The sequence below is a fragment of the Choloepus didactylus genome, chromosome 17 (genome assembly GCF_015220235.1).
Source record: "Choloepus didactylus isolate mChoDid1 chromosome 17, mChoDid1.pri, whole genome shotgun sequence".
Classification (NCBI taxonomy): domain Eukaryota; kingdom Metazoa; phylum Chordata; class Mammalia; order Pilosa; family Megalonychidae; genus Choloepus; species Choloepus didactylus.
The window spans coordinates 58,745,998-58,758,962 of NC_051323.1; the positions used below are offsets into that span (position 1 = coordinate 58,745,998).

A 12,965-nucleotide genomic window follows, 5' to 3' on the forward strand; every position below is an offset into this window, starting at 1 on the left:
TTGTGATTTATGGAAATATTACAGGCCATAATTTCAAGGATATATCATATTAAAATTTCCTAGTTGTTGCATTTAAGATATTATTTGACAGTTAATCTGGGACAGTGTGAGTAGAGAAAGCTGCACTGAGGTGTGAAATAGCTGTGGTTTTTGCCTGGGCCACTAACTAGGAGAGTGACCCTGAGTAAGTCACTTCAGTTTTGTGGGGCTCAGTATCCTTTTCTGTACAAATGGGGAATGCATATAATTTTTAAAGACACACAAACTGTTCCAAGCTTCTGTATCTCTATTGGACCCTTATTCTTCACAACTTTTTAAAATTTGTTTTTGCTGCCTACTTGAAATTCAGTGTAAAGCTAAAAGAAAACAAAACACATAATGAGCCCCATCAGACTTGCAACGAGTGGGGTGGCTCAGGTCAGAAGGCTGGACTTCCACGGCTTCCTTCCTTTTGTTTAGATGGACAGGTTATTGCTGATTGTCCAACAGCAACCAGATCTTCCTAATAAACCCCTATTTTGATCAGTCTACCCTTTCTGAAAGTGGCCAATGTGCTCAGAGGAAGCGCTTTCCACCCCCAGGTCTAAGAGCACATTCTGATTTACCATCATCTTAATTCCATCCCTCTGGTTTGTGATTGGTTCAAGAACACAGGGTTAAGCCAATAAGTACATTCTGTTCATCTGGCAAGCGTTATTGGTCCAGGGGTAGACATGACTTGAGGTGAACCAATCAGTCTGAAAACGTCTTTAATTCCATGGGAAGCAGGGTAGGAGGAGAAGTTTTCCCCATCCCCAACTTTCAAAAACAAGGGAGCATAATTTTCCAGTTGCAGCAGGCAACTCAACCCAGAGGGATGCCAGTCTGAATTTTGAAAAAAACAAAACAAAACAAAAACGATACCCAAGGCGAAGGCAAAGCAACTGAGCTAGAGCTCTGATGAGCCCATGCCTGGAGTCTTCCCAGCCTCTGTGCTTCCAGCGAGATGAGATGCCAAATTTCCTTATTGTTCAATCAATTTTGAGCTGGGTTTTCTTTAACTTGCAGCTGAGAGTGTCCTTGCGGATATAACAAAGTACACTCTTACAAGGAAATCTTTTCATATGGATGACATGCTTCTTCCTCAATAAGGAAAAAAAATTGTGGTTTGGAAATAAATATGATAGAACAGGCAGGTTTTGGAAATGATCTTTTTAAAGAAAAATATACTTTTGCTCCTGACAGTTCAGCTATAAACTCAGGATGTCTGTACATGGCCTGTGTCTTCTCCTTCCTTGATATTTCTCTCTGTACTGAACGAACTGCTGTGAATAGAATCGGCATCTCTGACCTTATTTGAGGAGGGTAGGGCAGGAACTGTGCCCAGTAACCCCTGTGTGAGTCAGAGTCCCAAACACATAGTGACCCCTAAATAAATATTTGTTGAATATTTACAGCTGCAATACGTTAATGGTATGTCAAGACGTTCTTGTTGGGACACGTACCACCACCTCTGACCAGCTTCTGCAAGGGGAAGGAACTGATTTGACTCTTCCCTTCCTACTTTGCCTCCCATATGTAACCTACCATTGGTCTAAGAGGAAAACTTTCCCACTCAGAGTGACTTTGTCAAGAGAATGCTAAACCTAAACAATTTACAAATGAAAATTTTACTTGGAATTAGGATGGAATCCACTGTACCTTTGTAACTTCTGAAGAAAGATGAGAATGAGTCTCTTTGAGGCGCGAAATGGAACTATGACTTAGGCCTCCCACCACTGCCATCAAAGTGTTAAAATTTTTGAGCTGAAGGAGCTTCTGCAATAGAAATGTTAACATCAGTATTTTGTAAGGATTTTGGCATTGTTCTGTCCTTTCTGAATTACACATGATTGCATGCATAATTTTAATAACAAGGATCTAGGAAAAAATAACATTAATTTAAAATGAAGCACAAATGGAATCCATTAGAAAAGTGCAGCAATTATTTCACAGAAAAAAAGGGCAACTGTAAATGCTTCTAAGTACTGAGTTTTAAAAGCAGTCTTCTTGTGTGTGAATGTATTTCAATAAAACTGAATTAAAAAAAAAAAAAAAAAAGCAGTCTTCTTGCATGAGAGAAGTCTGATTTGTTCATGAGACAATCTATTGGTGTCTAATTGCCTGATGCCCTGATATTGCGAACCCCAAATTTCCTTAATCACTTTTCTCAATAAAGTGAATGAACACCTATAATCCTTCATGAACCCCAGCTGTGGTGACCAGACATACCTTTGCAACATTGATAAACTTTGTGATGACCTCTGCCCTTTGATGGGGGGTTGGTTTGCTAAGAACCATCAACTGGACCCACTTAGAGATTCCATTAAATAAAGTAATAGATCTCTCCAAGGTTGGGTTATTCTCCAGGCAGCCATGGATGACATAGCTTTGGTAGTCGGTGAACTAGTAAAGGAAGAGTCAGAAATTGCATGGAAAAGGTGAGATCTTGTTTTCACAACAAAATGATTTCTTCCATTTCACATTTATAATGGCATCCTACAAGTTTAAATAATGCATGTATCTTTAACACGATCTTTTGCTTCATTTCACATCACTACTATCCGCCCATCCCTATTACCTCCCCCCGCCCCAAACACATACTATTTCATGTGACAGTACTGGTGAAGGGAGGAAAGAACAAGACTCAAAAACATATTCTAGGGAGCCCCAAATTTGCTAGATCATAAAGTCTGCCCAGAGAATTTGCTAAAATACCGATTCCTAGGGCCACTGCAGATTTCATGATCAGTATCTCTGGAGAAAGAACCTAAGAATCTCCATTTTTAACCTACTCTCAGTGATTCCAATGATCAGGCAAGTTTGAGAAACAGTGTCATACATTAAAGATGAAGAAGTTAACAAATATAATGATTACAAGTTAGAACCATTTTGGAAAGCTTTCTCAAGAAAAAATAGTAATAAATAGTAATTGAAGTAAGGGAGCTCTTTAGCACAAGAGGTTCATTTTCGGAAAGTCAGCATGGATGCCACCAAGTACATATGAGTTCTCTGTCATACACATGGTGCAGGGGATTCCTTTCCGTGACTGTCTGCTGTGAATCTTTAAGGTCCTCTCCAAATGGGATTACTTAGTAAAGAATCAGTCTTTCAGAAATCCATGCTTCTCACCAGATGTCCTTATTTGCATGCAGTAATGTAATTCATTCCCTGGTACTTTGGAAAAGAAAGGACGAGTGACTGCCCGAGAGCTTTGTGAGACAAAGAAAAGCAGTGTGCCACTTGTAGACCATTGTGGAAATACTATCATAACAAGGGGAAAGTGAGCAGGTGGCTAAGAAGATACCACAGTCAGGAGGAAGAAAAGGGATGTAGAGGAGGAAGGAGGCCCTGTTAAAAGGAGGAAGGAAAATTTGACTCAGAATCTCTTTCCCTGGGAAAGAAACAGCCTGGTGTTGAGATTCTCCTTGAAGCCTACAATTCTTCTTTTCTCAACTTACACCTATAATTAGGCATTTATCCAAATTCCAACCTAAATAAATATTTCTTCCCCAAAATGAAGGGCATGGCAAAACATGTTCACTTGGGAGAAGTCAATGGAGTCAATAAACTCCTTTGAAGTCAACAGACATTGAATGGTTAAATCTCCACGGAATATTTTGAAAATCAAGCCTTAATCCTATGAAAGGAGACATTGAAAATAGTGACAGAAATATAGCTCCTGAGCCATAAAATAAAGACAGGATAATATTTATCTTTGGTTAAAAGGATTGTTCCTGTGAATTAAGGGCACGTTTCCAGTGGAGCACAGTGACAGAGGCTGCCAACACTTCAGAGTATGTAAATGTGGCTCTTGGGAATGTTGGCATGGTGGTTGTTATCCTTGGAAGAATAAATGTCAAGTTACTTACTGAGATCCTTCTAAAAGATTTATGCTCCAGAAAAGTGAGGTGCTCAGCCAATTCAATGGGCTCCAGATGGTCAAACAGCAGACAGGCTTTTCCCTTCTTGGATACTTTTTTCCTCTGTGTGACTCTTCTCATCCAGTCATAGGAAGGACTATAAAAGAAGAGTGAGTCTGGTCAAAGTGCTGAAAACTGATTTCACTCATGGAAGTTATTAACCTACTGACTCTGTAACTCTTGGCCAGCTTCCAGGGGTCTGTGCAAAGGCACACCCCGCCCTTCGTATTTGAAGAGAAAACCATTGACCCAATGCCAATAGAACATAAACTTTGAGTTGTTTTTCCAGACAGAGTGCGTCTGCACTGATCCATCCAGAATCTCCTACTTAATCTTCCTTGCATCTAGCAAGGTCTGGATGTTAAAGGAGAGGTCAGAGATAGGTATATACATTTGGGAGTTTATTAGCATGTAGATGATGGTTTACCACACATGGAAATCACCAGAAGCTATGATTCTTACTCTTCAGTGTCATGTGAATTCAAGATCCTGGACCCCACCATGAGGATTCCGATTTACTCGGAGTGAACCGAGTAAACAGTATTTTTAACAAACATCTCCAATTATTCCTGGATTACTCACCATTGAGCATTCTTAAAGAATAATTCTAGGAAAACAGAATAGACTCTGAATGCCTGGGACACAGGAACATCCATTTGCAAAATGGATAACCAGATTTAGGGATCATAAAAATAGTTTTTCTCTGGGAAAAGCTAGCTAATTGATCTGAAATGCTAACCTAAATAGTACCTGGTTCCTAATAACTGAGCTAACCAGATGATGGTAAAATGATGGTCAGCATTTTCATGGCCTCAGGTCAACTTCAGAAACACAGTGGCACAGGGATTCTCAAATTTTGGTGAGCAACTGAATCGCCTGGGGATTTTATTAAAATGAAGATTTCAATTCATCAGGTCTAGGGTGGACCTAAGACATTACACACCAAATAAGTTCCCAAGTGATGCCAAGGATATTGCTCTGAAGGCCACACAAAGTAGCAAGGACATAGGATATGTTAACTATATTCAGATTCAGTACTAAGTAATGAACATCTGTTATGTGCTAAATGCTTCCACATGCTAGCTCATGTATTTATTGGATACTCACAGCAAACTTTGCAAGAAAGATACTATCCTCATTCTACAGGAAAAAAACTGAAGCTTGTAGAGATGGGCAGTGCCCAGTGTGTCTTTGCTCCTAGCAGCAAGGCTTTCCTCAAAGGAGCAAATCTAAATTCTGAAATGGGGTCAAATAGGGTCATCAGTACCCCCTCTCCAAAGCAGTGAACTCTTCATGTTTGTCAGAAGCTTACACCATTCTTACATGCTGGATATGTCGATGAGGCTGATGTGTTTTTCATATCCTAGTTGACAAGCTACTTCACGGAATTCCTCAGTCATACGAATCAAACCAAGATCCAGATTAAACTCGGCAGGAAACTTCAGGATCCAGTATCTGAAATGCATCAGATATTTTCAGCAGCTGAAAGATTTCAAGCTGGACCTGTATGGAAACTACTGTTTTGTTTTACAGATTGCTTCTAATGTTGAATCCAAGATCATACCCCAGATTAGCAACTTCCTGTCCCCTGGTTGTCACAGTGAATACCCCCTCTTCCCTCCTTCAGTCAAGGACCAGGGTCTACCATTTGCACTCAGAGCCTCCTTCTGACTCTCTGGAGCCAAAGGGGAGAGGAAGCCCACACCCCAATTCATGGCAAGAAAGGGGGAATGTGTGTGGGGAGGGAGAAGAAGAAAATGCGTTCATCCTTTCTAAGAGCTGATTTCATCCCCTAATCAAGTTTACCACTACTTTAGCTCCAGTCCGCAAGAGATCAATTCTACCTCCAAGAACAGGGAGGACCGATTTCAACAAAGTCACTAAAAGGTGGAGCTGAGTCTATTTGCTTGTCAAACTAGGTCTGCCGCTGGGGAAGTGGGAATTGTCAGCTATTCCAGAACCTGGAACCAGAAGATAAATACATTTATAAGGATGCTTACCTCATGAAATAGCAGATCTTTAACCGAAATTCATTGCAGCTTTCTCCACTGGCATTTCGATACGTACATTTATTAAAGAAAAAAAATCCTCATACCGTGTTACTTTGGACCCACCTGCAGCTGCTTCACCAATGAAAGAAATTCCTAATAAGAGGAACATATTGGGGACATTTGGGGTATGTGGGTACTCAAATGGGGAGATGATTGGGTTCTGATGATTTCAAAACTAGGTAATCAAACTTGATCTGTTATTACTCTGGGGTGTACTTTTTTAGTTGGAGGAGAGGACACTTTTAGAATTAGTTTTACCTTCCTGAGCACTTACCAACTTACAAGGGCCTCCTGTAATTATAAATATACTGCCAACTATAGACAATCAAAACTGAAGCACCATTTTAGCCAAAAACTTAGGATTATAAAATGGAAAAATTTTGAATTTAGGACTAATGCATTTGTAAATACACTAATTTCTTTAGTATCTCCAAAGATCATTTTGCAGTATATTAATACACAAGTCTTCTTGTTATTTATTCTCAAGTATATTCAGTCACATTTTTAACAGATATTTATTGAGTTCCTGCTATATGCCAGGCACTGTGGATATCCAGCAAACAAAGGAATCTAAAGGGCAGAAAATTTAAAGAAATATCGATTCATAGGTAGTCTTCAAATTGCATGCAATCTGTACTTTCACATATTAGATTTTAATATGCCTAAATATCCCTTTTTCTTTGTGTTTTATACATCCATGGATATACCAAGGGGAAGAACGCTGCTTATGGACATATTCTTGGGCAATGTTTGCCCCTGAGGTTGTGGGGTTCAACTGTGTCAAGCCCCTCCATCCTTCCCTTTGCCCTGCTTTCAGTGGCAGGACCCAGGGAGCTCCCGTGCCTTTGAGGACAACTATCTTGCTCACTCCAGGGACCTCTGTTCAGGGTGAAGTTCCCCTTATGCTCTCTAACATCCCCTTGGACTCTGACACTGGGGGTGGTGCATGGATGAAGGAGAAATGGAAAGTGGAGGGATGGAGACGCTAGCAGGTGGGAACCCACTGGCCCAGACAGCAGTGGCAGCCTCTGGCAGCATTCCGTGGACCCTCTGCCTGACAGGATCCCCCTGTCTGGAGAAGCTTCCCACCCATCTACAGGGTCCCCTGGGCCTGACAAAGGTAGAGACTACAAGAACCAACATTGGAGAATGTGTAACACAGGTTAGATCTCAGGAAACAAAACTTCCTTACAAATGTGAGGCATTTTCCATTTTTAGTCACTTGACTTTCAAATACCTCTCAGGACAGCATTATATACAAAAGTGGTGAAATCAAAGAAGTCTTTATTAAAGAAGAGTTTCTATGTATGTTTTTTTTCCATTTTTTTCTGTCAGCAGAAATCTAAAATTATTATCTATCAACAAATGACAATAAACCTACTAGAATGTTCTTTGTATCTTGCCAGCAAGGGAGGATGTGAAAAACTTGGGTGATGTTTGTGCCTGAGCTGTAACCTATCATTTTGGCTGGCGTCTCCACATGTCTATGCTTATCTTCTATCCCCACTATTTTGCCATCCTAGAAGAAATAATTAGGTATTCAATGGGCTGTAAATATTCTTTCATTGTACTAACAGCAGAAATGTTTAAGACAGGTTAGAATCATTCATCCTACAGCTACTGTTTCATTTTATATATTTATTAGTGGTTATATCAAGTAGAGCCAAAACACCCAGATGGGATAGTCAAGTATTTGGTCCATCATCCAGATGTTTTGTATGGACATCTATATACATATTCACAAAGCAGCTGGATATCCAACTGGATTGTTTATACATCTTAATTTACTGGCTTTGGGCAGACACTCCATCTAAACACAGAACTTGATTTATGATTATAAAAATTACACAGTAGTTGAAAAGATATATGCATAGAAGTTTTTCCGCCAATTCAGTGGATGATAAATACCATCGGTGCATCAGTAGAACTATTCTTGGCAAGTAACTATTATTCAGCTCTCCCTTGTCATCTGTTGAAAAAGAAAATAAAGGGTGAGGAGAAAATAACGCTACTCTTTTCTTTTTCTAATACCAGTAGTGAAACAATTGTGTCATAGATTTCTCATAGACTCAATTATCTTTTACCTGCCACTTCTCACAAATTAAGGTGGGTCTCATAATCCTCGGGCTTAAGGTTGTCAGATTTGCAAATAAAAATGCAAGGTCCTCAGTTAAATCTGAATTTCAGGTAAGCAACAAATAATGTTTAGTATAGGTATGTTTCATGCTTTATTTGGGTCAAACTTAAACTAAAAAATTGATTCATTGTTTATGTGAAATTCAAGTTTAACTGACTATCCTATATTATACCTGGCAACCTATTTTGTTTTAACTGATTCCTGTAGCGATCAGTTCAACAAACTACTCCTGTGTGACTGTTTCTCCAAAGGAGTAACCCAAAATGGTGATGAAGATACAGAAACAACAGTATAAAAAGAATATAATCATAGAGTCTTTAACCTAGTAGGAGATACAAGATGTACGCAAAAATAGAATAGAAAAGATTGTGCTACCCACACTTGTCTAAGTCAAAAGACCAAGAAACAACGGCAACAGCCTATACCATGTGCCATAAGCAAATTACAGACTGTAGGAGTTGGAGGATGTGATCCTCATTCCTGACAGGGAGATTAGGAATGGTGTTATGAAGAAAGCAACATCAGAGATGAGTCCTGCAGCTGGATTTCAATGGAAGGAGTGTGGTCAAGGCAAGTAGGTAGGACATGCAGGAAATGTTTAAGAAACATTAATGGTCAGTTTGGCTGGGGAATGGAGCATGCACTGTGGAAAGTGAAGGGAAGGAAATACAGAGGGCAGTGATACTGAAGAGAGTGCGGAATCAATCAAAAAGGCCCTGCATACCAAGGTACAGAGACTGAATTCTGTTCCACAAGCAACACTTGCATCTGAGCAGAGGAAAGCAAGAGTATCAAGAGGTACAAAAGGGATGAGAGGAGAAAAGGCTCCTACCAAACATCTCAATGCAAGTGCTCAGCAATTCATCTAATGTTGCTGCTTTCCCAAGTCCACTTGACCCCATGGTGGTTTAGCCGTTGTCAAAAAACTTGAGACATTTTCAGCATCAGATACACCATCTCCATAATCAAGTTGGCAATCTTAGTGCCTGGCAGCAGTCTCTGTTCTTTGCTGTACTTCAAGCCAACTCTAAAGAAACAAGGGAAGGGAAAGTTAGCAGACTGGATTTCAGACCCCATTTCACTTTCCTACTTGAAAAGATGACGACTTCCATTCACTGCATCTTTATACAGGGGAAGTATCAAAAAGACTGAATTTACATCAACAACCATGATGGCAAAATGCCTGGAACCTGCTCCTCAGCATTAGGGTGTTTTGAGACCAGAGAGATGGCCCCTGTTAAATACTATTCCATTTTGAAAGTGAAAAAAATTTTTTTGATACTTACATGTTTAGGCTTTTTCATTTTCTTAAGTGATAAAGCATTCAAGAATATTATAAATGTTCCCTGGTTTAATATTATTATTAATATATATCTTTGAATCACACCTCCTGGGAGACAAATTTTAAAGTACAAATATGAGCATTATCCTCAATGATCATTCAAATGTTCAACAACTGTAAAAAATCCTCTTTCCCTAAGTATTCTAATAGTAACATTAATACCAGTAAAAATAGTAACTATGATTTATACATTATGTACTGCATTGTGTTCTAAGCATCATACCCTGTACTTTAGTTGTACTACCTAATTTGACCTTCACAACAATGCTGTGAGGTTATAATTATTATTCCCAGGATACAGATGAGTTCATATTCGGAATCCACAGAGAATCAGCAACTTGTCCAAAATCACACAATTATTAAAGGCCAGAGTTAGGACTCCCTCGTAAAAGAAAGATTCTGAGCTTCTTTTTTTCCTTTTTATTTCTCCACCAAGTATGGATATCACAAAATGTCACAATTTTGCCCCCTAATCTAGTGTGAAGCATCTCACCCTTCCACACCCTCTCAGAAAGAGAAGAGGTGGAAGGAAAATGCGGGCTTGGCAGCTGTTCCATTAACAGCACTGCCCTGGGGAAAATGTGATTGGAAATAACCTCTCACAGTTGCTTATACTGAAAGTATCCCTGCTAAAGAGACACCACCATTTTATTTTACAGAGTGAGCCCTTGATGCCAGGTCCATACAGGGCTTGGGTAAGTGGAAAGGTTGTCATGATGTAAGACATATCCACATTGAGCAATTTCGGAGGTAAATAGGGCCATTGGGATTCATCTCATGAACTGTTTGGTCAATGTCCATTTTACCCTCAGTGGCAATCACTGAGCCCCTGATATCTGCCAGGCATTGTGGCTGCCAAGATGAAGAAGCCATTGCCCCGCCTCTGTCTTCAGTGGGCTCACAGTGTATTCCAGAAGGAAAACACGTGGATGAATAGGAAAACTCTAATGTCCATACGTAAGCTTGCATCAGTTCAACAGGACAAATAAAGAGTGACATTTGGTTGAGTCTGTTCACTAGGCAGATAACTTTGGAGGAGAAATGTGTAGTGTCTTTATTATTTCTTTGTAGGAACCATATTTTGGGGCTGAAAGTACACATAAAGACCAGGGTTATTTCAAACATAACAGAAACACTTGGACCAATACTCTCCCACCTCTACTGCTCAAATGATTTGGAAAGCAGAATATTATTGTCTGGGACCAACTCTTACATGTCTTAACAAAGTTACCTTATCAGTAAGGCCTTTCCTAACCATCCAATTTAAGACAACTCTGTCTCCCCCCATGCCCACCTCCTATTTGACCTCTTCCACCTCCCTTCCTGGATTTATTTTTCTCCATAGCACTTTTTCCACATACTATATATTTTACTTACTTGTTTTTAATTCTCTCTAGCTCTTAATTGTAAGCTCCATGAACACAGGAATGTTTCTGTGTTTGTTCTCTGATGTACATCGCACTACCTATGATTGTGCCTCTTCCATAGAAGATACTCAAAATACATTTGTTAAAAGAATGAATGAGTGGATAGATGGATGAAGAAATTAATAATATAAAAATCATCAAAAGTTCGTCTTCGAGTATGTATTCATTTTTGGGGTGTATATGTACTATAAACTTTTAAAAGTTTACATTTTAAAGTTTGTTGTACTAATTTACAGCAGCTTTTAGTAATCATCACTAAATTTCTGCCTAGTTTCCAGACAATACAATTTGCCTAGATTCACAGTGAAAACTTGGTACCACCTCCAGGACATTTTGAGGCAGCATTTCTCTGATTTCTCTAATGTAAGATCTGTCAGTCCCCTTAAAAGTCAAGACTGGACAATTCACAAATTTGATTATCTTCATATAAAAAGTCTCCTTACATAAGACTTTTTAATCTTAGTTTACTCACTGAAGAGTAGATATATTCCTTAGAACCAAAGATTATCCAAACAAGTCTCAAGATTATTCAGTTGAGCTTTTGGGAGAAGGAGTTGAGCTTTTGGGAGACAAGGGTTTGGAGATAACGTGGTACCAAAGCCCTGTCACTGAGTCTGGAGTTCTATTTGTGATCTGAAAAGAAGGTGGTACATGATGAGCCAGGTGGGACAGGCTCTCAGGTTACAACATGTTTCTACAATCAGTAGCTGTGTCTGTGTTCCTACTTGGCATTGTGTCACCTGCAGGTTTGCCTCAGATCTCATTTCATATGTGTAGACGTTATTGTGTCTACAACTGTTTTTTCGAAAATAAAGTTTCTTTATTGTAAAAGCAACATATAGTTATTATTAAAAATTGGACAGTAAGAAAAAAAGGGAAGGAAATAAAATTTAACCATAATCTCATCATCCAAAGACAACTTGTGTTAATATTGCATGTTTCTTTCAGTTTTTCTAGATATATTTATTTTTAGGGGAGTTTCTTACATAATATATAATAGTGTAAAGAAATATTTACCTATTTTTTCACACAGATAGATTTCCAGGTCTGAAAGAAATTCAAGGGCAATTATCATCCTTGGGAAAGACATAGAGGAAGCCGTCTGTAGAAATGGTTTGCCCAACTTGAATAATAAGTACTTCAGAGAACCTGGTGAAAGAACATAAAGAAACCCCCAAACACAAACAGAGTTAAATAATAGAAACCCAAAAGAATCCACACTGTGTTAAGACATCTCCAAAAACCTTGAGGTACAGCTGGTGTTTGAGTTTTTTGTCTAAACTTCACCGACAAAATCAATCAAAAAGGGAACAAATTCAAAATAGTTACTTGATGACAGATTTTTTTAACATTTGTAGAATTGCAGCCTATTAAAACCCATAAATGCGGCAGAACCAAATTTTGTACATGCAGTGTAAAATACTATTTTAGTCCAAATATACTTATATAAAAACCAGTGAATTACTCATTCAGAATTTCTCAACACTGACTTTGGAATGTTAGTAAATCTCTAAAACAGTTTGGGGTGAGAATCATCAAACTCTGACTCAACATCACTCCTGACCGGCTCGAAATGAATGCTAAGTTGTCTAGGTTGTTCAGTCTCCAAATGGGTTAGAACTTGCATGTTGATAGGTACTCTCTGGCTGTGATAAAAATTATTGTTCTTCAGCACAGATATTTTTTAAAAAATTTGAAAAAGACACAATAAGTCAAAATTTCCCCAGGGCTTGATTTATTCCTAAGAGAGAAGTTCTCACTTTTCTGGGGGCACAAGATTCTGTTAGATGTGATTTGCAAAGGGCATGATGTGATCATACAGCAAAAAAACTGTCACTGACTTAACTGTTGAAGACTCTATCTTCAAAAAAGTCTTTGTGAGGTTACCTAGGACAATAGAACTGTACTCTTAATCTTAGAAATGGTGAAAAGGAGTCAATTCCATGCAACTATCCATTAATAGATATAAATTAACACCCCAGGCTCCTGATGCAGAACTTTCAGATTTCATTTTATTAGATTTCAACATTAGGTAACCAAATGGGGAAAGTTTTAGTTCCCATGAGG

The 12,965-nt window shown here is 38.8% G+C and overlaps 1 protein-coding gene across 8 annotated transcripts in view; it reads right to left on the reverse strand.

Annotated features, from left to right (window-relative positions):
- Positions 1 to 12,965, reverse strand: part of RASGRP3 (RAS guanyl releasing protein 3) — a 113,691-nt gene that overhangs the window by 42,263 nt on the left and 58,463 nt on the right. For all 8 annotated transcript variants that reach the window (XM_037806544.1, XM_037806547.1, XM_037806549.1 and 5 more), the window contains 8 exons: positions 11,916 to 12,047; positions 8,962 to 9,156; positions 7,859 to 7,961; positions 5,942 to 6,004; positions 5,265 to 5,396; positions 3,891 to 4,038; positions 2,251 to 2,424; positions 1,681 to 1,797 (listed from right to left, as the gene is read on the reverse strand). In XM_037806544.1, the coding sequence (XP_037662472.1) occupies positions 1,681 to 1,797; positions 2,251 to 2,424; positions 3,891 to 4,038; positions 5,265 to 5,396; positions 5,942 to 6,004; positions 7,859 to 7,961; positions 8,962 to 9,031 (807 nt within the window). In that variant the 5' untranslated portion in view covers positions 9,032 to 9,156; positions 11,916 to 12,047. The remainder of the gene's footprint in view (positions 1 to 1,680; positions 1,798 to 2,250; positions 2,425 to 3,890; positions 4,039 to 5,264; positions 5,397 to 5,941; positions 6,005 to 7,858; positions 7,962 to 8,961; positions 9,157 to 11,915; positions 12,048 to 12,965) is intronic.